At 42.0% G+C, this 26899-nt stretch overlaps 1 protein-coding gene across 1 annotated transcript; it reads right to left on the reverse strand.

The window, feature by feature from the left end:
• Positions 1-3638: 3638 nt before the first annotated feature.
• On the reverse strand, positions 3639-24526 carry LOC148519595 (uncharacterized). Its single transcript, XM_088476412.1, has 5 exons — positions 24462-24526; positions 12343-12383; positions 9012-9046; positions 5592-5800; positions 3639-3838 (listed from the first exon to the last, which is right to left on the reverse strand). Exons 1-5 carry the CDS (start codon positions 24524-24526, stop codon positions 3820-3822), a joined length of 369 nt encoding a protein of 122 aa, XP_088332538.1. The 3' UTR covers positions 3639-3819.
• Between the last annotated feature and the right edge of the window lie 2373 nt (positions 24527-26899).

Genomic DNA, 26899 nt, shown 5'->3' on the forward strand with positions numbered 1-26899 from the left:
TACACATACATCACATTACTACAACCACACATACTGTACATCACATTACTACACATACATCACATTACTACACACACACATACATCACATTACTACTACACACACACACATCACATTACTACACACACACATACATCACATTACTACACACACACATACATCACATTACTACACATACATCACATTACTACACACACACATACATCACATTACTACACATACATCACATTACTACACACACACATACATCACATTACTACACACACATACATCACATTACTACACATACATCACATTACTACACACACACATACATCACATTACTACACACACACATACATCACATTACTACACATACATCACATTACTACACACACACATTCATCACATTACTACACATATATCACATTACTACACCCACGCATACTGTACATCACATTACTACACATACATCACATTACTACACACACACACACACATCACATTACTACACATACATCACATTACTACACCCACACATACTGTACATCACATTACTACACCCACACATACTGTATATCACATTACTACACATACATCACATTACTACACACACACATACATCACATTACTACACACACACACACATCACATTACTACACATACATCACATTACTACACACACACATAGATCACATTACTACACACACACATACATCACATTACTACTACACACACATACATCACATTACTACACATACATCACATTACTACACACACACATACATCACATTACTACACATACATCACATTACTACATCCACACATACTGTACATCACATTACTACACATACATCACATTACTACACCCACACATACTGTACATACATCACATTACTACACCCACACATACTGTACATCACATTACTACACCCACACATACTGTACATCACATTACTACACATACATCACATTACTACACACACACACACACATCACATTACTACACATACATCACATTACTACACCCACACATACTGTACATACATCACATTACTACACCCACACATACTGTACATCACATTACTACACACACATACTGTACATACATCACATTACTACACATACATCACATTACTACACATACATCACATTACTACACCCACACATACTGTACATACATCACATTACTACACCCACACATACTGTACATCACATTACTACACCCACACATACTGTACATCACATTACTACACATACATCACATTAAACACACACACATACATCACATTACTACACATACATCACATTACTACTACACACACATACATCACATTACTACACATACATCACATTACTACACATACATCACATTACTACACCCACACATACTGTACATACATCACATTACTACACCCACACATACTGTACATCACATTACTACACACACATACTGTACATACATCACATTACTACACATACATCACATTACTACACCCACACATACTGTACATCACATTACTACACATACATCACATTACTACACACACATATACATCACATTACTACACATATATCACAGTACTACACCCACACATACTGTACATCACATTACTACACATACATCACATTACTACACACACACATACATCACATTACTACTACACACACACACATCACATTACTACACATACATCATATTACTAGACACACACATACATCACATTACTACTACACACACACACACACATCACATTACTACACATACATCACATTACTACACCCACACATACTGTACATACATCACATTACTACACCCACACATACTGTACATCACATTACTACACCCACACATACTGTACATCACATTACTACACCCACACATACTGTACATCACATTACTACACATACATCACATTACTACACACACACACACATCACATTACTACACACACATACATCACATTACTATACCCACACATACTGTACATCACATTACTACACCCACACATACTGTACATCACATTACTACACATACATCACATTAATACACACACACATACATCACATTACTACACATACATCACATTACTACTACACACACATACATCACATTACTACACATACATCACATTACTACACATACATCACATTACTACACCCACACATACTGTACATACATCACATTACTACACCCACACATACTGTACATCACATTACTACACACACATACTGTACATACATCACATTACTACACATACATCACATTACTACACCCACACATACTGTACATCACATTACTACACATACATCACATTACTACACACACATATACATCACATTACTACACATATATCACAGTACTACACCCACACATACTGTACATCACATTACTACACATACATCACATTACTACACACACACATACATCACATTACTACTACACACACACACATCACATTACTACTACACACACACACATCACATTACTACACATACATCATATTACTAGACACACACATACATCACATTACTACTACACACACACACACACACACATCACATTACTACACATACATCACATTACTACACCCACACATACTGTACATACATCACATTACTACACCCACACATACTGTACATCACATTACTACACCCACACATACTGTACATCACATTACTACACCCACACATACTGTACATCACATTACTACACCCACACATACTGTACATCACATTACTACACATACATCACATTACTACACACACACACACATCACATTACTACACACACACACACATCACATTACTACACATACATCTCATTACTACACCCACACATACTGTACATCACATTACTACACACACATACATCACATACAAACACACAGTAATAGATCTCCCTCCCTCCCCCACGGCACTGACATGAGTTATACATGTGGCAGGAGCTGCAGTGACCTCTAACACTCACTCTCAGGCAGCTCCTCTGTCTTCAGTGTCCTGCCGCGTCGGCTCCTCCCCCCTCCGTCCTCTGTCATCACAGGCTGGCCAGGGAATGCTGGGAGCATTAGTCTCTCCCAGCAGCAGTCTGTGAGCAGGGGAAGGCGTGCCCAGGAGACCTCACAGCAGCCACACTCCTGCCTCCCTGCACCCGGTGAGTGCGCCCCTGCGTCTTAAGCTCGGGCCCCGCCCCCTTTACCACCGGACTCGTGCATGCGCAGTCCGGATTTTTAGACACGGCAGAGGGAATGCGGGGATTCAACCTACTTTACGGGGTTGCGGGAGCTCCCACCTTTATTCGGGAGACTCCCGCGAAAATCGGGAGGGTAGGCAACTCTGTCTTATACTGTATGTATAATGATGTCATAGGGTGATATTATTGGGCTCGTGGCCATACCCAACAAACTGAAAATAACAGGAAGCAGCCTCAACTATATTTGCTCTCTCATACACTGTACAGAGCAATAGCAATTTGTCTTGAAAGATGAGAGAGGTTTAAAACTTCACAAGCTGTAATAGAGAGCCAGGCATATCTCCAATCATTAACTGATACTGATATTAATACACATGGGCACAATAAACAGAAACACAGTATTAATACATTTAGCCACACATTCATGACTTTTATTAATTCAGTAGTAAATTGTGTATGCGGTATATTATGGGGTTTAGGGACTTTGGCCACAAAAGAAAATAAGAAAAAAATGTAAATATTTTGTCAAAACATTTCCTAGGACAGCTAGAGAAAGGAGTAAACATGCGTACACGTGTTCAGTGTTACATAGATTTGTGTAAGTATAAAGTGGATTGGAAACACTCTCCGGTGGTTGCCCAAGTTCTTTATAAATCCAATTTTATACTGTAAAAGAGACAAGACAAAAAGGTTAGTACATATTATAGGTAACTGTATCTGAAATTGCGAAATTCTGTAATAAATAGACAGCTGCTAGGCGCTGGTATATTAAAACAGGCATAGATATTTATAAAATAAAAAGTCTTCAGTCCATGGTCAGTGTAATGGATAAGTGAGTGGGGGTACCATATATGATACATGTCAATCAGTCCTTATATCCTGAGATCTAAGTCCTAAATGTTCTCAAGATGACTCTCTGGGTCTCATTCAGACCCGCTCGCGAGCGCAGGACGCTCGCAAGCGGGTCGATGGTGCCCTAGTGCGCATGCGCATGAGGAGGGAGGGAGCTCCGTCGAGCGCATGCGCGAGACCCGGCGAGTGATGGGGTAGCTGTCGCTCGGGGTCTCGCACCAAAGTGGGCGTGCTGTCGATGTTGATTGACAGCACGCCCCCCTTTGGTGGGCGTGCCGGGGGCATGGCTGCCAGACGGAGGCGTTCCCATGGGAACGCCTTCCGTCTGGGTCCAGCCCCACTGACATCAGTAGTGGTGTCAGTGGGAGTGATTTTGGCTCTGATAGAGCCAAAATCACTCCAGGGCTTGCAGCCACGAGACCCTACCGCAGGGTCTCGTCGCAAGCCCGATGGTCGCGATGGTCTTGACCATCGCGACCATCATCATGGACGCTCGCATAAGCTGTGGGTGGTAACCCACAGCTATGCGAGCGTCCAAGAGGCCGCTCCAAGTTTAGGTAGGACGGCCCTGATTCAGAGCGAGCGCTCTGGTCAGAGCGTCCGGCTCTGAATCAGGCCCACTGATCTGACAAATGCAATATAGGTGCTGTTTGACTTTTATTTGTTTCTGGCATTTGCTTAAAATATATGCACTTAAATAGACGTCCATGGGCCACTTCACCCCTGAAATAAAATGGCGCCAGTACATGAACAGAACTTCATAACAATCCTGTAAAGGGGCCTATCCATTAGCAGATGTTTTTCTGAACGATGAAAGACAGAAGATATCTATTGAAAATTGCGGTGGCTGTGCTGAAAGATATCTGTCATGTACATGACAGATTTTGGCAAAAGACGAACGATGAACGATATCGCATGACATCATTCAGGGAGTGGATTTTTTTCTCTGCAGTGCTCTGTAGCAGCTGCTAATATCTTTCGTCGTTCGTCGTTTACCGCATATAACTGCCAGATATTTCTAATATCTGGCAGCGATATGCCATAATTGACCAACATGTTGCAGAGATGAAAGATTCAATTTATTGCGTGCGGGAGTGCGCATCTGTCATCGTTCAGGGCCTATCCATAGCAGATAAATTGAATGACTGAACGATATATTGTTCAGTCGTTCAATTTATCTGCTAATGGATAGGCCCCTTAACTGTGCCAGAGTCTTGCACAATAGTTCATGCATTATCTTTTGAAATATGGTACTGGCACCAAGTTTCTGAAGATCTGAACTGAATAATGGTACTAGCAGCAGAAGGAAGGGCAGGAGGTAACTGACTGAAATGGGAGCAGGGTGTGCAATGTGGACCTATTACAGAAACTCCACTGACTTTGTGCTAATTACAAATGTTCCTTTAGACCAAGGAAAGTTTTCTGTAAAAAAGGAACTGTAGAGAAAAGTTTTGTTTCTTTGCTTTGCACATGATTAGCTATAAGTTGCATCAGTAGGGGGTCATACTTGAGATTTAGATGTGCATCTTATTTCTACTCCTTTAGGACTATGTAGACTTATATTCACCTTTGTCGACCTTTGCTGTTTCTGCTAGTAGTAGTATCCATAACGACCACGATTCCAGTAGTTCCAGCGATTGCCGTGATGACCGTGATGGCCATGATGGCCCCAGTTTGGTCCGTTGTTCCAGCGTGGACGGTTGTACCAAGGTATTGGCCGGTTATAGTAGCCGGGGCCACCGTTCCAATTGAGCCTTGGTGTAGGCGACCCAAAGCCTAAATCAGAATGGAGTGAATTTTGGCAATATGCAGAATTACAGTCATTTTCATTGTGGCGATTATTGCTATTATGCAATCTTGTAAAATGTTAGACGTATAAGTCACCTACTAACCCGGTCATTTCAACATAAGGCTTTAACCAAGAACTAAAGCACTTTAACAATCAATAAATCATTGGATTTATATCAAGCACTTGAAGATATATAAGAAAATAGGGTTGTAAAGCTGAACTCCTCTGCGCCATCTAAAATACATGCGCAAACTGTTATACGGGTATAGGATCTGAGGTCTTCCAGAAACTTTTTTATCTATAATTTGAAGCATTATGCCTTATGTATACAGAAACCTATTTAAAAACTCTGGGCCTGGTTCAGACCCGGTCGCAATCGCTATGCGCTCGCAACCGGGTCGATGGTGGACCAGAGCGCTCCGTCGCTCTAGGTCTCGCAACAAAGGTGGCATGCTGTCGATGTTGAGTGACAGCACGCCCTCTTTGGTGGGCGGGCCGGGGGAGTGGCTGCTCAAACTGAGGCGTTCCCATGTGAACGCCTCCGTCTGGGGCCGGCCCCACTGACATCACGAGTGATGTCAGTGGGAGAAATTTCGGCTCTGTAAGGGTCTCGTCGCAAGCCCGATGGTCGCGATGGTCTTGACCATCGTGACCATCTTCCTGGCCGCTCGCTATAGCTGTGGGTGGTCACCCACAGCTATGCGAGCGGCCAGGAGGCCATTAAAAAAATAAAATAGCCCGGCCCTGATTCAGAGCGAGCGCTCTGTAGAGCGAGCGGCTCTGAATCAGGGCCTCTGTCTGTCCCTACACAGCCACTAGCACTCTTGTTGTTAAGAGGACCTCATCGTGGTAACCATAGACAGGCAGAAGCTTGGTTATCGGGTCACTGTATCAGAATCGCTGAATAGCAGCAAATTATTTTATTTTCCTTTCTGGTTTTATGACATTTCAGTAAAACAGGTTTAAAGATAAGAGATTCCAATACCGCTATTGGTGATTATACAGAATTTGGCCCCACTGATCAAGTTAGGGGGAAAAAAAAGTAAAACCAATATAATACCCTTATAATTTTCACAAAACAGTAGTCAAATTTCATCAAAGAGCAATGCATGTACATAGGTAGAAGTCTGTTTACTGAAATCTATCAGATAGATGATTACATATGTCCAGAGCCGTAACTAGAGTTATTGGTGCCCCCCCCCATCTTTCACATAAGGAAATAAGATATGCACCCGAAAAAAGGGCCATGGCTTTATGGGGAAGGGCGAGGGAAGAGATAGGGGAGGCCAGGAGATGCTGGGGATAAAAGAAGAGGAAGCTTCAATTTAGATGATAATAGACAGGAAAAGTGACAGGCCCAAACATCGCCCCCTGCCCTGCAGTGCCCTGTGCCATGGCACAGGTCACACCACCCTAGTTACCGCTCTGCATATGTCACCACAATTGTTCTCCCTATGGGAAATGTTACTCGACTGATTCAAATATCAGTTTTAAGCGTGTTACTTAATCTTTAAAGCACTGATATGAATAGAGACAGAGGGAGATGTTTAAAAATTTCTAAAGTGAAGTTGCCCATAGCAACCAAGCATCTGCTAAATAGTGTATAATTTATCTAGTACATTCTATAAAATGATAACAAGAGGCTGATTGGCTGCTAGGAACATCTTCTCCGCTGTCTTCTTTAGAAAGTTTGATACATCTCCAACCAGTGATTGTATATTGTATCAACACTAGGGGGTATATTTACTAAAGTGCAGGGTTTCAGGAGTGGAGTTGTTGCCCATAGCAACCAATCAGATTCTAGCTATTATCTTTTAGAAGGTGCTAGATAAATAAGTAGAATCTGATTGGTTGCTATGGGCAACATCTCCACTTCTAAAAACCTGCACCTTTGTAAATATACCCCTAGTTATTTGTCGCCATTCATTACTATTTATAGGTGTATTGCCTATTAAACATTGCACTTAAAAGTTAATGTTTTAGTTGATTAAACTAATGAGAGTTGCAGAATTATCTTTACAGCACTAATTGAGTGATTATTTTGACGAAAACTAATTTAAATCCTAAATGACAGGATACATCTCCCCAGTGCCTTCCCAAGGTAAGTATACAACGGCAAGAGATGACACTCCTGTCTATTAATCAGGCAACTGCAATATCTTTTTTTTTTTACCAATGTTTCAGAATAATTGAATAGTCTCTCATCAGGGCTGATGAAATATATTACATTATTATTATTACATAAGTGAGCCAGGGGCCTATTCATCATCAGGGGCCATATGTATTCATCTCACTGCGAGGGATACTTAAGTATTCAACTCACAGCGGGGGATACTTTACACCGGAGCTCCGAAAAGCAGCTGTTTACACATGCGTGACCCGAGGTCACGCATGCACAAAGCCTCCGGGAGGGTAGAGAGGAGACGGTGAAGGGATCCGCCCACGCATCCCCGGAACTCTGTCCCATAGGTTTCAGTTTTCTGAGTTTGCTGAATATCAGGTGGTCCTATTTGGACCGCTGATGATGAATGGCCTGATAACCTAAATATGCGGGAAACTAGCATTTCTGCATGGTTATCGGGCCAGTTATCGTTTGATGAATAGGCCCACCAGTCTTCATTCGAACACCTGCACCTGTCACAACCCATGCAGTTCCTCTTTCCTGCCTGGGGTGTCTCTCTCTTTGTTCTGGTGCTTCTAGCACACTCAGCGGATGCAACAAACTACTGAGATACAGACCAGAGTGTGCTAGAAGCACCAGAGCAGAGACCGACACCCCAGGCAGGAAAGAGTAACTGCACGGGTTGTGACAGGTGCAGGTGTTAGAATGAACACCATAAGGGGCAGATGAACTAAGCTCTGGAAAGTGATACATTGGAGAGTGATAAACTACCAGCCACTCAGCTCCTCTCATGTTACAGGCTGTGTTTGAAAAATGACAGTTAGGATCTGATTGGTTGGTAGTTTTTCACTCTCCAATTTATCACTTTCCAGAGCTTAGCACAACTGCCCCTATGTATGTGATCTATAACTTTGTATAAATTGTGTGACATATTCCTTGTATAGAAATAGTTGTGTGTGTGCACATGTGCATGAGTATGTACGAGCGGGGGAGGGGGTTCTCTGTGTGTTTCCAAACAAAGCCAGGAGGTGCATGGAATCCAACAGTTCTGCAGCAGGTCTTCAGTAGTCACTTACCGAAAGATACGTTCCATCCAGACATGGTGATGAATCTTGAAAAATAAACAAACAATTAATGATACATGTATATATGTTCCATTACACTAGCTTTGTTTTCTCTATATTTTACCTAATACCTCTTTACCACCAAAAATCCGGGTCCGACCTGGGTTTTTAGACATGGGACCTGAATAAGAGCCGGACACTTATTATGGCTGCATGCTGCAGGCAGTGCAGATATCTGACGCCTGTCATACTACCATGGTTAGGCCCTATATATACGCTGCCATGTGTTTTCCTGTAGCATTTGGATGTTTCTGCATAATGAGTTTCAGCGTAAAGGGCACTATAAAGGATACTATAGCTTTATGTTCTAAAAGCCTACAGTTGTCATGAAGAGATTTTTAATTAGCATCTTTCCCTGCAAGCTTTAACATGTTGCAAGGGAGAAACATTTTATAGATATAATAATTTATTGTAATTAAGTATATTAAAAGGTCACGCATGCACACAAGAGCCCCGACGTCCGGCAAAAGGAGCCGGAGAGGGGCAGAGGGAGCCGAAAGGATCCCTCCTCGCAACCTGGGACTCCTTCTACAAGCGGGAGCACTCGCCATCTAAACATGGCGAATGCTCCCAGCACTCAAGCTGGGAGCATATTGTATTTTTGGAGCTTGATGAATTCTGTCCCCATACTAGTGTATGGGGACAGCGGGCCATTCTACCAGAGTAAGGTAAGCAGGAGATATCTGTTATACTAGTGTATGGGGACAGCGGGCCATTCCGCCAGAGGAAGGTAAGCAGGAGATATCTGTGATACTAGTGTATGGGGACAGCAGGCCATTCAGGGAGAGAAAGGTAAGCAGGAGATATCTGTAATACTAGTGTATGGGGACAGCGGACCATTCCGGGAGAGAAAGGTAAGCAGGAAATATCTGTGATACTAGTGTATTGGGACAGCGGACCATTCCGGGAGAGGAAGGTAAGCAGGAGATATATGTGATACTAGTGTATGGGGACAGCGGGCCATTCCGCCAGAGGAAGGTATATGTGATATCTCCTGCTTTACCTTATTTATGAATGGCCCGAATATTTAATTTTTACAATTGCAGGTGAAAATGGTCATTTTTATCTGCTTTTGTGAATAATAAGTAATGATTAATAGGCCCTTTGGTGAGTTCCCCTGGACTCCGGAGAGAGTAGCCTACGCTCCAACTCACTTCCCCAACACATCACATATAGAAGAATCTTATATGGAGTTTTAAAATATTATCCCTAATTATAGTTTAGTTGTTCATGAATATATTCTCATAGAATATTGACATCCACATTTGTTTAGGGACATTTTTTTTTTTTTTAAAGTTCTCTTTATTTTGGATTTTCAAAAATCAAGCGACAGAAAAAAAAGAAAATGTTACAGACAGATATCAATAACAGTAAATCACAATGTGCAATAGTTATACAAAGGTAATATGGAAAAAGCAAACTGGTGTGTAGATTCAGCCGCTAAACATATATTAGGGAGGTAGAAATATATTCCCAGTTCGAATAATAATTGTATGACACTACAAAAATACATGGGCAATATTATAATATCCAAAGAAAAGTAAAGCAATACATATGGATATCTGGATCAAAATACAAAGATAACAGCAAAAAATTCAAATATTAGAAAAAAGGAGGGGGGACGGGAGAGAAGAAAGAAAGAAAGAAAGAAAGAAAGAAAGAAAGACAGCATTGCAGTAGAATCAATGAAGAGAGAATATGTCTTCAATATCAGGGTGATGTACAGAGCATGTCCCCTGAGCATACATACTATATATAGGAACATCCAGGTTTACAATTGATCAAAAGGAAATACAATACATAAGAATTTCCGTATCATTCAAGATAACTGTCTTAGTAAATACCATGAGGTAGTCTCAAACACCTTCAAAATCTGAGCTTGTGTAGGGGAGTCGAGTGATTCATTTTTTTTACATGTTTCTTCAAATTATTAGGGGGGAGTTTAATTGTTTGCGCCGGCAGCTGTCAGTGATGGGCGCCTGATGGAGTAATTCAATTGTTGCGCCGTTCGGGTGCAATAACCAATGGCGACAGCATTACTGCTCGCAGCCTTCTGAGGTGGCGAGCAGATATGTGCGATAAGTCCATGGTTTGGGCGCCCAAAATACTGTTTGGGCACTCTAACCAGGACTTTAGATGGGTTTAGCTGTTTTATGTGGCTATAATTAATGGGTGCCAAAAAACAATTGAATTGCTACATTGGGGGTACATTAATCAACGCAGCTAAAAAGCAATTGAAGCTCACAATATAAGCTATATTTTCAAAATATCCAAATTCACCAAAAATAGAAGGCAGACTCTCATTAGACACTACTAAGGAAAAAGAAGTATCGCCCATTATACTTTGTGTGTTAATTTACACATTTTGTAAGTAAATGATCTTACTGTATAACTAGCTGCAGATTTATACAAGTGAGAGCTGGTTACACACTACTGTATGCGATGTCATTCAATCAGCTGACGAACTACATATCGCAAAATGCATCTGAACGTGTATACAGATGATTCACAGACGTATTGCGTTGGCCTTGCAGCACAGCTGATGCTGATGTGATATATCTTACAGACATATTAGTACATCTGGCTGAGTGTACGGGTGACCTGCCGACCTCCTGTACACTGGCTGCAAGCACTGCCGGGTTATTACGTTGTGCACCGGCCGGGTCCACAGAGAGGCAGTAATTCTCGATATATTATTAGATAGTATCTGGTACCTGGAATTAGATGCTGTGTGTACAATTAGTGGACTCTTAAATCTCTGTGCAGTCATCTCTTCCTTTTTGATGTCCAGTACTATTGAAAAGCTTTACACTTCCAATATGGTGTCATTTTGGTTGCTCTATTTGGTTAACAAAATCAAACCATCAAACCATGTTTTAGTTGTCTTACAGGAAAAATCCATTCTAATTGGCCCAGATTTGATCATGTTAGCGGAAACTGTTGAACAACTACCCCACTGTTAACACTACAGTAAGTACATTGCCACAATATTTGGAAATATATGATATAATATAAATAATTTGGACAATTTTGTTACCCTTAAAGTCTAGCCAGACCTGGTCAACCTGTGGCTCTCCAGTTGCTGTGAAACTACAAGTCCCAGCATGCTTTATCAGCTGATAGGTGGGAGGGTATGCTGGGACTTGTAGTTTCATAGCAGCTGGTGATCCACCGGTTGGGTCAGTCCTGATCTAGACACTGGAGACAGATAAAGTTGAGGCAGGTTCCATTAACATGTTGTGTGAAGAGTGTAATAATAAATATATGTATATATGCTACATACCAGATTGAGGAGCTTGGCGTGGACTCACAGTGATTATTAACCTGAGAGAAGTTGGTTACATTTATATCAGTAGGACAAGGAGGAGATAGTCAGATTTGACAGGGCAGGTTCTATGATGTCCACGTTTTTAATTAACATTCCTTATTACTGTATATTGTTAATCATAGTTGACTTCTGACTTCCTGCCCCAAATTAGATGACAAGGCATTCCCTGTGTGTGAGACACTTGTTTTATTTAGCACAGGAACACCCTTATCAAAGCTGTCTTTGGCATCAGTGAGATAATGCAACAGATGTCTGAGATGTTTGTATCACATGATCTCACTGTGTGATGCCCAAAACTTTTTGGATACCACACAGTGATATTATTATTGATATTAAATTCTTATTTTATACCATTATAAAATATTATACCACAGTGTCTGGTGGCTGTGTGTGTGTGTGTGTATGTGTGTATGTGTGTGATCATACTTGGAGACTTTTTAAAAGCCCCGTCCAGGCGAGTTCCGAAGGAGTGATCATGCCCGAGGTATGTGGAGCAGCATGATCATGTCGTCATGGTTTCACGCCATTGTTAAACTCCATGACTCATGGCCAGGGCCATCTCTTCCATTGGGCTTGTTTTGCAGTTGCCCAAGGGCCCGAAGCTTGTAGGGGCCCACCAACTCGCCCCCCTACAGCCGCGAGTATTCACCTCAGTCCCAGCTCACTTCATCCGCCGGCTTCAGACCAGTCAGACAGAGTCTCTCTGCATATGTGGGAGGTCTGATGGGCATGCAGGAGGGTTTAATTTTATTGACCATTTAAATTTTTTTCACGTGAATTGGTGGGTAGGGGCCCCAGTGCATTGCTTTGCCCAAGGCCTACACTGCTGTTAAGACAACCCTGCTCATGGCATTTCAGGGCAGGGGGGCAGGGCAACAATGGCGCAATTTAATGCAAAGTGCTTCATTAAACCCCCGGGCCATCCACGTCACTCGAGAAATTGATGGCACACGTTAGATTGTCACACTGTCCTGGAAAGCCCCCTGAAATTCAAGACTCTCCTGGACATTGTGGCTCAGACCCCGGGTGCTGGAAGGCAGCTGCAGAGCTGTCCTCCTCCTGAGAGCCCTGTGTGAGCCCATCTGCCAGCACATTTCCTGGTGCCGGTTCCAGGTAGCAACTGGGTAGCTGTAATGGAGAAGCTGCTTATGGGAGCTGCTGCAGCTGTGCAGGAAGCCGGGGAGAGTTGCAAGAGTCTGCAGAAGAAGCTACCCCGGCTTAACTTCACCTCAGTTCTGGCTTTCCTTCATCTCGGAAGGGAAAAAAGACACATAATGCCATCCAGAGATGGCGTTATGTTTCTCAAATAGAAATATAATATAAATATTGTTATTGCATAGGGATGGGGTTAGGATCCTGACAACCTGGATGCCGTCTGCCAGGTCCCTGGCATCGGAATCCCGATCGCCAAAACAACAGCGGCGCCGAAATCCCGACATGACTCGGGATGCCGACGCCAGGATCCAGGCAGACGGCATCCCAATCGTAAGGATACTGGGGAAAGGTAAGTATCAGCCGCAGGGGGGAGAGTTAGGATTAGACAGCCTGGGGGTTAGGCTGCGGGAGGGGGGAGGTTAGGGTTAGGCTCCGAGCGGGGGGGTTAGGTTCAGGCACCAATGAGGGTGGGTTAGGGTTAGGCACCAAGGGGGAGGGTTATGTTTAAGCAGTTACCAGGAGGGTTAGGGTGCTAAGTAGGGAGGGTTAGTATAAGGGTGCAGGAAAGGAGGATTAGGGTTAGGGGGTAAATAGGACAGGGGAACATTACTTACCGTTCTCCTGTCGGGATTGAACCATCGGGATGCCGCTGTCAGTGTACTGACAGCCGGCATCCCGTCCATCGGTATTTCATACCTATTCCATTGCATAGCCCCCATTAAAAAAGAATGGGGGCTGCTGGAACAGAATGGAGAGATGAAAATGCTCTTCACTTTTCACTTTACTACATAGAAAGAGACAATACTCATTTTTCTCAATAGACTCCTATGTTCCTGCTTTTACCCGCAAGTGTACTAGACCCTTGAAGAACATAGACCATGTTGCTGCTAAATCCCTTTTTGCTATCTTGCCGTCAAATGTGCCACATCCCTTGTATGTCCATATATCATACTAATAACATCCTCTTGTGCAATAGCTATTTCTTGTTTAATGTGCTATTTACATGTGTAATCAGGTTTTAAGTATAACTTGTTTTGTCTAAGCTGCCTACTCGCTGCTTATACTGTACACAGTGTTTTCAGCAAAGTTCCTGATTTCAGAGTTGTAGCTATTGGGGTCATCCTTTAACTCACTAAGGGGCTTATTCATCATCAGTTCATTTTTACAAAAGCAGGTGAAAATGTTTATGGGCCATTCATAATGAAGGTAAAGCAGGAGATATCACAGATATCTCCTACTTACCTTCCTCTGGCGGAATGGCACGCTGTCCCCATACACTAGTATCACAGATATCCCTGCTTACCTTCCTCTGGCGGAATGGCCCGCTGTCCCCATACACTAGTATCACAGATATCTCCTACTTACCTTCCTCTGGCGGAATGGCCCGCTGTCCCCATACACTAGTATCACAGATATCTCCTGCTTACCTTCCTCTGGCGGAATAGCCCGCTGTCCCCGTACACTAGTATGGGGACAGAGTTCATCAAGCTCCAAAAATACAGTATTTTCAGAGCTTGATTGCGAGAGCATTCGCCATTTTCAGATGGTGAGTGCTCCCTCTACCTGCTCCTTCCCTCTACCTGCCCCGTCTGGCTCCTTCTGCCAGACGTCGAGGCTTTTGTGCACAAACGTGACCTGTAAATCACGCATGCACACTTGTCTCACTGCTCCGAAAGAAGCAGTGAAACACTCCAGGGAGACAGCTGATTTTCGTATCAGCGGACCCCGGCTCCAGGGCAATGATGAATTGCGCTGACTCTCGTGTTGAGATAGAATATTGATTGTCAGTATTAACATCATGAATAGACCTCTAAGGAAGCAAAATACCATATAAACATAACAATGGTCTAATATGGATACCATGATCACATTCACATCATCTTCTTCTAAGTATCCATATTAGACCATTGTTATTTTTATATGGTATTTTGCTTCCTTAGAGGTCTATTCATGATGTTAACACAGATAATTAATATTCTAACTCAACACGAGAATCAGCGCAATTCATCATTGCTCTGGAGCCGGTATCCGCTGAGATGTTTTAGATAAAATTAGATGTTTTAGATAAACATATGAGATGTTTTAGATAAAATGGTTCCAGTAATCACTGTGTGTGAATAAATAAGAGATTAATGTGTGTCAGAGGCGGGGTTTGGTCACCTAGGTTGGATTGTTCACTCAGAGCTGTCTGGTGTGCCTGGCACAAAGATACAATCAGTTTATTGTGATGCTGTGACTACAAAGGATTATAGCTTTGTTATAGTACCTCTATGGACAGACCTATTCTTTGTAGACTAAACATAGTAAAACTATACTTTCCATTATCCATTTTGGAGAAAACTCTAACTACAAACGTGTAACAAGTGGAACCAGTCAAATAACATTTATGATTGATAAATGATACACCCCATAAGGAACTTATGGAGATAGTGTATTTTCCTAAGTAACCCATGTATCATGTTTCCCATGCAGATGTGCACAAAATTATGTTGTGTTTTAGTGAACTAGCATACCCACAGGTTTCTTTCATTGAGAGTAAAATGGTTTAAAAGTAATCAAATTATTTTAGAAACCATCAATTCTTGATGACCAGTCTTTCAACTGAAGAATTGTCCATACATTGTAGCCTTCCCCTGGCAGCAGAATTATTATGACAGTTTCTAGTTGTATTACTGATTTATTTTAGGAAAACTATTTTGCCTTTATAGTTTCTGTATGTCAATTTGAAATCATCATTTTAAACTAAATTTAACAAGGTTTTGTCTTTGTGTTCTTTAAAAAATATCATAACCCAAATAGACAGGGAATTGTTTGGTTTGGAGTGATCCTGATTAAATTAGGTTGTGGTTCCAGTATAAGTATTTTTGCAATGTATTTAACTTTATTGCTTTCTCCAGTCATTATTGGATAATTCTGTAGGCTCTATAAAGGGATTAGTCTATGCCTCTATACACACAAAACTTTGGATAAATATTTAATTCAGTGTTGAGATTATTCTTACTGTATGTTATAATGTTTATTTTTGTATTTGGGCTGTGACTAAAAGTATAGGTTTCCGTTAGGGGCATCCGTAATGCCTTGTGGCCATAGTGGCGTCCTCTAATACCTCCAATCACCATAATATGCTGCTGAGCTAAGATGCTCACAAAGCATTTGATATGGTCCTGTGACTTTATTGTTTCCTATATTGGAGTAGCGGGGATTTGAAGCGGACTTTATTACTTTCATTTGTTATTTTTACCATAAACCATCCACCTCCCTACTGTTGAACGGGATAGTTTGGTCTCAATTCCCTACGGAGAGAGGGACCCGCCAGGGCTGCCTGTTTCCTCCTTTATTATTCAATTTAGCTTAAGATCCCCTCTAGAGGTTGCCTCAAACTTGGATATCCTTTCAGGGCATTAGGATCGGAAAGCAGGAGATAAAACGAACGGCTTTTGTCGATGATATCCTTTTCATTATGATAACCTCGTATATAGCTGACCCCAAACAATCTCTTTCAATAACCCTAGATAGGATTGCTTTATTCAGTTCTATTTCAGGTTTTCAAATAAATGTTGATAAATCTACTGCAATTTTACTTCAGGGACAGTCTATTTCTCCAACATGGGTGACCCATCTCCCCTTGCAGTTGGCTAAAACTGATCTTCCTTAATTAGGAATCACCCTACTCAGACGTCCTTCTGACTTACTGTATAGAGACTAAATATTGACAAGGATATAATAAATGTAGCCAATGGCCTACGGGGTGGAACCATCTCCCACTTTCCTATTTAGGTTGAGCTAACATGATAAAAATGATCTTGTTTACCCATTGATATGTCCCATACAATCCCTTGTGATTATTCTCACTAGAGCGGAGGCACACCCTATTTCGTAAATTTATTTGGAAGGGAGGTAGATACCGCATTGCCCTGCGAAAGCTACGTCAGCTCAAATCTAATGGTGGCACAAACTTTCCTGATGTAGTGACTTATAATCATGCAGCACTGCTGCGATAACTGCGGGAATGGCTGCACAGTGAAAGCACATATACCAATACATCCTTAGAGCAGGGCTTCTTAGGTGATATTAGCCTGGTTTGTTCCCTCCACCAACATGACCAGGACATTCCATTAGAAATCAAAGCTATTCCACTCTTGTGGACAACCAGGAATATATGGCACATTCTCTGCTACAGATCAGGTCTCAATGCTATTCATTCTCTACATATACCCCTAATTCATACTCTCAACTTTGTGGACGGCATGGCTGCTTACCTCTTTCACCATCTGGAGCCTGGCGGGGTAACTACAATCCAGTCTCTGTTTACCCTATGACGCATTCTGAGGCCTCTTGTAAATATGAGACTGTTAGACCATATCCCTTGGTGTTTTTACAACCCCAGTTTTATGTGAGGCATGTTATTAGACACTTTTCTGATGTGGATTGGGATAACCCACGTGAGAGACTCTTGGTGCAACCTTCCACAAGACAAAAAGTTATTTTGGTTTGCATAACCTTTCTCAGGGATATCCTGGATCATTCCAAGATCTCTGGGGCTGTGGCCAGTGAAAAAATGCCATTAGCACTCAGCTCCGCTGGGAAACCAACAGATACAAAATATACAACCTCAGCTGCCCTTGTGTTTGGAAAAATTATACTTCCTAATCAGAATAGATTGGGTAGAGGGTAGAGACACTGTGGGAGGAGAGGCAGGTAACCCTCCTATTAATTTATAGTGGATAGTTAACACTCCAATATTCCCCCCACCCTTACTGGACACTAGACGATGTGTGTACGCACCGATATCGGCAGCGGCGGGACCCAGCGGGGATGCCGGCATCGGTAAGTGCGTACACACTTGCCAATGCCGGCAACGACGAACAATGGCGGGGGGTACGGGATCAATACATCGCTAACGATATCCCCAGATCGTACAGCAAGTATAAGCGACTGGGGATATTGTTAACGACCCGCGGGAGTGCGCATCGTTAACGATCTAGTGCGTACACACTAGACGATTAAAGAAAATTGTTGTAACGATGTGTCGTTATCGGCAAAATCATTTTAAAAAATCATCTAGAGTGTACGCACCTTTAGATCTACCTCATTTTTGTGATTATCAGGGCTTATTACCCTCTTACTTAGTTGTTTTATTTGAATTAAAGCAAATGTCACCAACCTGTGAATGTTTTCATTCATCTATATCTGATATTTGATTGATATTTAACTTGTTTGTTTTTTCAGAACTATATTGATATATTTTCTAAGACAGCAATTTTATTGTTTCCATTGTAATTTGGATTTGCAATACAGGTATTTCATTGGCTCGCATTATGACTGTTTTGAATTGCAATGTCTCAATAAAAGTTTATGAAAAGAAAAAGTAATGGGTTTATATCCTTCACCATGGGGGTCTATTTACTAAGCAGTGTTAGGAGATAAAGTGAACGGTGATAAGGTACCAGCCAATCAGCTCCTGACTTGCATGTCACAGGCTGTGTTTGAAAAATGGCAGTTAAGAGCTGATTGGCTGGTACCTTATCACTGTTCACTTTATCTCCTAACACAGCTTAGTAAATAGACCCCCATGTTTGGTAAATGGATACATGTCTACACAACTGTTCTGGTGACTCTCAAGTTCTAAATATACTGTATCAAAAATTGTCCTGTACGTTTCTTAGAAGAAGATTATGATGATGATGATAATAATGTTCAGTTGATCATTAACCCACTATATGTCGTGGTGGCACAGTCCCTGTACAGTATCTTTGCTTTTATAACTGGTAGAATTAATGTTTTTGCATTTGCATATGCCTAAATATGTTCTAGTTGCTATTCCCTACCTGGGAATACAAGAAATGTAGGCATTAGAGTCATTTATTAAGCTTAATATATCAGAAATAAAACTATTTTGGGATATCAAACTGTTTGTTACACAAGGAAGTCTGGAACAATTTAGGAGCTAGTATTTTTTGAGTCATGGTAAATGTCAACTAGATGAAGGAACTTGTCTAGTCACTTAATGCACATTATCACAATGACAGATCATGTAATAAAGATGATGAATTGAAGTGTTAAATATTTAAATGACAGATTAACTGTATGATGATGATATTAAGGTCATGTTGTGGATAAAGGGCCTGATTCAGAAAGGAACGCAAAGGAGAGAACACGCGCACGCGTCCGCTGCGAGAATATGCTAATCAATGCATACGCACGGAGACAGCAGCACAATATGCAGATGCCCAGACCCATATTAAGCCACACATCTCCCTTTACTCAAAGCCTAATCAGTATGCAAGATAGCGTAAACATCGGTAAGATCGAGAACCATCGGATCCATTAGCGTATTAGTGGTTGACCTGACCTGCCGCAGGATTTTTGCCGCTTCCTGTGTAGAGTTGATGGTATGGCTGCCGCACTGCCTTAATTATGCATGCCCCTATAACAGCGTCCCAAAGCACTGGCACGCCTGCGTTCGCCCAAAGTCCCCCCCTCCCGTCACCACCCACAAACGGCACTTCCTGTCAATCACTCTGCCTTGGGTCTGTGTAGCCTCTGCTCATGCAGTTCCCATCGCATATGCATGCGCAGTGCGGAAACATCGGCCGAATGTGTGCATTCTCTCACTTGCGTAGTTAGACATGTAAAAAGTTTGACAGGTACAAAAGGTGGACAGGGTCAAAAGTTCGACATGAAAATGATCAACACAAAAATGGTTGACACATTTTTAATTTTATTTTATTTTTTAGGATTAGGGTTAGGTTTAGTGTTAGACACTTACTGGATGGTTAGGGTTAGGCACTTACCCCCACGGTTAGAGTTAGGCACTTACCCAGATGGTTAGGCACCAGGAGGGAGGGTTAGGGTTAGGCACCAAGGGGAGAGTTAGGGTTAGGGTGAAGATTAGGGCTAAAAAAAGAAAAAAAAATAGTTGACCATTTTTGTGTCGAACTTTTGACCCTGTCGACCTTTTGTACCTGTCGAACATTTTACATGTCTAACTTTAGTGTGTCTGATTTTTGTCTGTCGAACTTGTATACTTGTCTAACTATTAACTGTCTAACATCTGGTGTCTAGCTAGACATTGTCTAACTAATTACTGTCTATCTCTTATACCACACCCTCACTTTCATGCAACAAGTCTTTATTGGATCACTTGATTTTCAAATTTGTAGTTAATCTCTAACGCAGCACAGGCACACCCCGCTACACCCCCAAACAGAGCAGCATGTCAACCATGCTCCGGCTTGGGGGATCTGCCAGAAAGAGAGTTAGGTTTAGGCAGCCCGGGGGTTAGGCTGCGGGAGGGGGGAGGTTAGGGTTATTCTCCGGGCAGGGGGGGGGGGTTAGGTTCAGGCACCAATGAGTTTGGGTTAGGGTTAGGTGCTAAGGGGGGAGGGTTAGGGTCAGGCACCAAGGGGGGAGGGGTATGTTTAAGCAGTTACCGGGTTAGGGTGCTAGGTAGGGAGGGTTAGTATAAGGGTGCAGGAAAGGAGGATTAGGGTTAGGGGGTAAATAGGACAGGGAAACATTACTTACCGTTCTCCAGTCGGGATTTGAACCATCGGGATGCTGCTGTCAGTGTACTGACAGCCGGCATCCCGTCCATCGGTATTTCATACCTATTCCATTGCATAGCCCCCATTAAAACGAATGAGAGCTGCAGGAACAAAATGGAGAGATGAAAAGACTCTGCACTTTTCACTTTACTAAATAGAAAGAGACAATACTCGTTTTTCTCAATAGACTCCTATGTTCCTACTTTTACCCGCAAGTGTACTAGACCCTTGAAAAACATAGACCATGTTGCTGCTAAATCACTTTTTGGCTTCTTGCCGTAAAATGTGTCAGATCCCTTGTATGTCCATATATCATACTGATAACATCCTCTTGTGCAATAGCTATTTCTTGTTTAATGTGCTATTTACATGTGTAATCAGGTTTTTAAGTATAACTTGTTTTGTCTAAGCTGCCTACTCGCTGCTTCTACTGTACACAGTGTTTTCAGGAAAGATCCTGATTTCAGAGTTCTAGCTATTTAGGTCCTCCTTTAACTCGCTAAGGGGCCTATTCATCATTACTTACTTTTTACAAAAGCAGGTGAAAATGTTTATGGGCCATTCATAATGAACTTCGTCTAGCGTTATGGCCCGCTGTCCCCATACACTAGTATCACAGATATCTCCTGCTTCCCTTTCTCTCCCGGACTGGCTCGCTGTCCCCATACACTAGTATCACAGATATCTCCTACTTAACTTCCTCTAGCGTTATGGCCCGCTGTCCCCATACACTAGTATGGGGACAGAGTTCATCAAGCTCCGAATATACAATATTTTCAGAGCTTGATTGCGAGAGCATTCACCATCTTCAGATGGTGAGTGCTCCCTCTACCTGCTCCTTCCCTCTACCTGCCCCGTCTGACTCCTTCCGCCGGACGTCGAGGCTCTTGTGCACAAACCTGACCTGTAAATCACGCATGCACACTTGTCTCACTGCTCCGAAAGAAGCAGTGAAACACTTCGGGGAGACAGCTGATTTTCGGATCAGCTGTCCCCGGCTCCAGGGCAATGATGAATTGCTCTGACGCTCGTGTTGAGTTAGAATATTAATTATCAGGGTTCGGACCCTGATAATTAACATCATGAATCGACCTCTAAGGAAGCAAAATACCATATAAATAAACATAACAATGGTCTAATATGGATACTTAGAAGATAATGTGATCATGGTCACTCCCAAACATATGAGATGTTTTAGATAAAATGGTTCCAGTAATCACTGTGTGTGAATAAATAAGAGATTAATGTGTGTCAGTTTGGGTTTGGTCACCTAGATTGGATTGTTCACTCAGAGCTGTCTGGTGTGCCTGGCACAAAGATACAATCAGTTTATTGTGATGCTGTGACTACAAAGGATTATAGCTTTGTTATAGTACCTCTATGGACAGACCTATTCTTTGTAGACTAAACATAGTAAAAGTATACTTTCCATTATCCATTTTGGAGAGAACTCCAACTACAAACTTGTAACAAGTGGAACCAGTCAAATAACATTTATCATTGATAAATGATACACCCCATAAGGAACTTATGGAGATAGTGTATTTTCCTAAGTAACCCATGTATCATGTTTCCCATGCAGATGTGCAGAAAATTATGTTGTGTTTTAGTGAACTAGCATGTCCACAGGTTTCTTTCATTGAGAGTAAAATGGTTTAAAAGTAAGGAAATTATTTTAGAAACCATCAATTCTTGATGACCAGTCTTTCAACTGAAGTATTGTCCATACATTGTAGCCTTCCCCTGGCAGCAGAATTATTATGAAAGTTTCTAGATGTATTACTGATTTATTTTAGGAAAACTATTTTGCCTTTATATTTTCTGTATGTCAATTTGATATCATCATTTTAAACTAAATTTAACAAGGTTTTGTCTTTGTGTTCTTTAAAAAATATCACAACCCAGATAGACAGGGAATTGTTTGGTTTGAAGTGATCCTGATTAAATTAGGTTGTGGTTCCAGTATAAGTATTATTGCAATGTATTTAACTTTATAATTTTTCTTCAGTCAATATTGGATAATTCTGTAGGCTCTGTAAAGGGATTAGTCTATGCCTCTATACACACAAAACTTTGGATAAATATTTAATTCAGTGTTGAGATTATTCTTACTGTATGTTATAATGTTTATTTTTGTATTTTGGCTGTGATTAAAAGTATGGGTTTCCGTTAGGGGCATCCGTAATGCCTTGTTGCCATAGTGGCTTCCTCTAATACCTCCAATCACCAAAATATGCTGCTGAACTTAGATGCTCACAAAGCATTTGATATGGTCCTGTGACTTTATTTGTTTCCTATATTGGAGTAGCGGGGATTTGAAGCAGACTTTATTAATTTAATTTGTTATTTTTACCATAAATCATCCACCTCCCTACTGTTGAACGGGATAGTTTGGTCTCAATCCCCTCCGGAGAGAGGGACCCGCCAGGGCTGCCTGTTTCCTCCTTTATTATTCAATTTAGCTTAAGATCCCCTCTAGAGGTTGCCACAAACTTGTATATCCTTTCAGGGCATTAGGATCGGAAAGCAGGAGATAAAACGAACGGATTTTGTCGATGATATCCTTTTTATTATGATATCCTCGTATATAGCTGGCCCCAAACAATCTCTTTCAATAACCCTAGATAGGATTGCTTTATTCAGTTCTATTTCAGGTTTTCAAATAAATGTTGATAAATCTACTGCAATTTTACTTCAGGGACAGTCTATTTGTCCAACATGGGTGACCCATCTCTCCTTGCAGTTGGCTAAAACTGATCTTCCTTAATTAGGAATCGCCCTACTCAGACATCCTTCTGACTTACTGTATACAGATTAAATATTGGCAAGGCTATAAGAAATTTAGCCAATGGCCTACGGGGTGGGACCATCTCCCACTTTCCTATTTAGGTCGAGCTAACATGATAAAAATGATCTTGTTTACCCATTTGATATGTCACATACAATCCCTTATGATTATTCTCACTAGAGCGGAAGCACACCCTATTTCGTAAATTTATTTGGAAGGGAGGTAGATCCAGCATTGCCCTGCGAAAACTACGTAAGCTGAAATCTAATGGTGGCACAAACTTTCCTGATGTAGTGACTTATAATCATGCAGCACTGCTGCGATACCTGTGGGAGTGGCTGCACAGTGAAAGCACATATACCAATACAGCCTTAGAGCAGGGCTTCTTAGGTGATATTAGCCTGGTTTGTTCCCTCCACCAACATGACCAGGAGATTCCATTAGAAATCAAAGCTATTCCACTCTTGTGGACAACCAGGAATATATGGCACATTCTCTGCTACAGATCAGGTCTCAGTGCTATTCATTCTCTACATATACCCCTAATTCATAATCTCAACTTTGTGGACGGCATGGCTGCTTACCTCTTGCACCATTTGGAGCGTGGCGGGGTAACTACAATCCAGTCTCTGTTTACCCTATGATGCATTCTGAGGCCTATTGTAAATATGAGACTGTTAGACCATATCCCTTGGTGTTTTTACAACCCCAGTTTTATGTGAGGCATGTTATTAGACACTTTTCTAATGTGGATTGGGATAACCCACGTGCGAGACTCTTGGTGCAACCTTCCACAAGACAAAAAGTTATTAAAATCCCCATCGGCAGATAATGCGTGCAACCTCAAAGTTATGTAACCAACTTAAATAAAATAAAGAGACAGACCAAGTATATATGCGATCAAAAATATATGGTCAGCTTTATTTATTTTACAATCAGGGTATGGTGGCATAAGAAATAACGGCCAGTAACCTGACGCCCCACACTTGACTTAAGCAAAGATGTAAAACACTCACTGAATGGGTCACTATCCCAATTCAATTGTAATAGTGATATTAAACTTCCAAGGGCCAATATCCCTCTCTGGCAAGTGAGACGGTATCCAGCCCCATCCCAATGCACTATTTTAGCCCTCTCCGACGAGAGGTGCCGCTGACCCCAGTAGGGTAAAATCAGCCTAACCAGTGCATAGAAGGGGGCGCACCGCTCATACTGCAGCAAGGTGGACGCTTTATAGATACTGCCGTTCTTTCCCGCCACGCAAGTTCCCAATGATGGAACATGCCCGCCACCATACAACCTACCCTCTAAAACCTCCCCACACCGAACAAAAAACACTCTATAAATGAAATTTGTCCCTGCTAGGCATCTTGTACCCCATTAAAGGGTGATGCTCCACAAATCTACCCCCCCAACCATGCACCTACATCACCAGGAAAGGTTAGCACAATATCGGACAAAATTATCACGACATCTGGCCAAAGCCAAGCAACCCACCCAAATCATGAACAAATAGTGTGCCGCAAGTAAAGCGACATCTGCCGGCACAAATCATTCCCTCCCAGGTGAATTGCTAAGACCAAAGGAGAACCAAAGTCCTCTGCTGACGTCCATATACAGGGCACTAATGCCTCCCAACCCAAACTAGCAAAGCGGGATGACCTGCCCAAAATATAAACAAGTGTCCGATAAACAAAATGAGCTGTAATCCTGTAAACCACCTGCAATACATGAAACATACATGAGTATGGTGATTTTGACATATTGCAGAGGGAGGTGATGGACGGGAGGGAAAGGGGGGGAAGGAGGACTTGACCCGAGGTAAAAACCTACAAAAAACCTGCTGGATCTTTTTATATTGCTTAGTAATGTCATTCTCATATTTTTGTTGTTTATTTGATTACACGAAGTTAAACTATAGCATTAGCCAAACGTTGTCCTAAGCAGGGCAAAAAATAGGGCAAAATCCCTCGAGACCCCACCGGAAAGGTGGCAAGTTGGCCGGAGCACTCAAGTCCACAAACAAACATTACACGTCATTAGTCCACATGAATATAGGCATAGGACTTCCATCATCATAGAGCCTGCCGAGCTGAGACTGCCAGAAAGACTCTCAATGTTGCCAAAAAGCCTGATAGGCAATCAAAGGACTGAGGAGCCAAGGACCGACATGCGAAAACTCTCCATGGCGGCTTGAGGATTGAACAGGGTATCATCTGCGCTGATGACTCCATTCCTGGCAACAACAGAAGCGACAATATCGATCCCTGGGGTGGCGGTAGGAGGGGATTCGGCCACATCAATGTTTGAAACAAAAGAAAAACAGGGGCAGTATCGAAATTCAGGGTCCTTTGCATTAGGCAATGAACCGTATGCGCAGGCGCAGCAGTGTAAAGAGCAAATGAGACACAAGGAATAACAGCCTCAAATCATACCTAGCTGCTTAATTAGTGGACTCAGCACGCCGACATATCGGATGCTGGGGGAGCAAACAATGCCAACCCTTGTTGTAAACAGAGCCCCCGACTGTTATGACAGCAGGGGCCTCAAAAAAAACCCTACTGACACAAGCAACACAGCGATGGCTCCTGAATCCAGGGATGTAGTATTCCCCGATATATGCAACCCCACATAAACACTGACCGAGCTTCTCTAAGCCATTAGGAGACCACAACCCACAGCCCGGGGAAACCCAAGCCAGGGGCGTGTCCCGTTATTACATAGGGCTGTGTATAAGATATGGTGTGCTTAGAAAAACGTTGTATGTGGGGGTGGAGGACTCGGGTCAAACCTGTTTCCCTATGTAGGATTTATATATAAATATATGATTAGTTATATATGAATGGGGATCAGATGCAATGTAAGCTGTGTAGCTCACCTAAATCCTATGAACATGTATTTGTAAAATAAAAAGGGGGGGTGTGCGTGTATAAGATATGGTGTATTTTGAAGAGCGTTGCATGTGGGGTGGACTCGGGTCGAACCTGTATCTGTATATAAAATAAATATATATGATTAGGTC

The sequence above is a fragment of the Taudactylus pleione genome, unplaced genomic scaffold (assembly GCF_031769625.1).
Source record: "Taudactylus pleione unplaced genomic scaffold, aTauple2 ptg000188l, whole genome shotgun sequence".
In the NCBI taxonomy this organism is placed as follows: domain Eukaryota; kingdom Metazoa; phylum Chordata; class Amphibia; order Anura; family Myobatrachidae; genus Taudactylus; species Taudactylus pleione.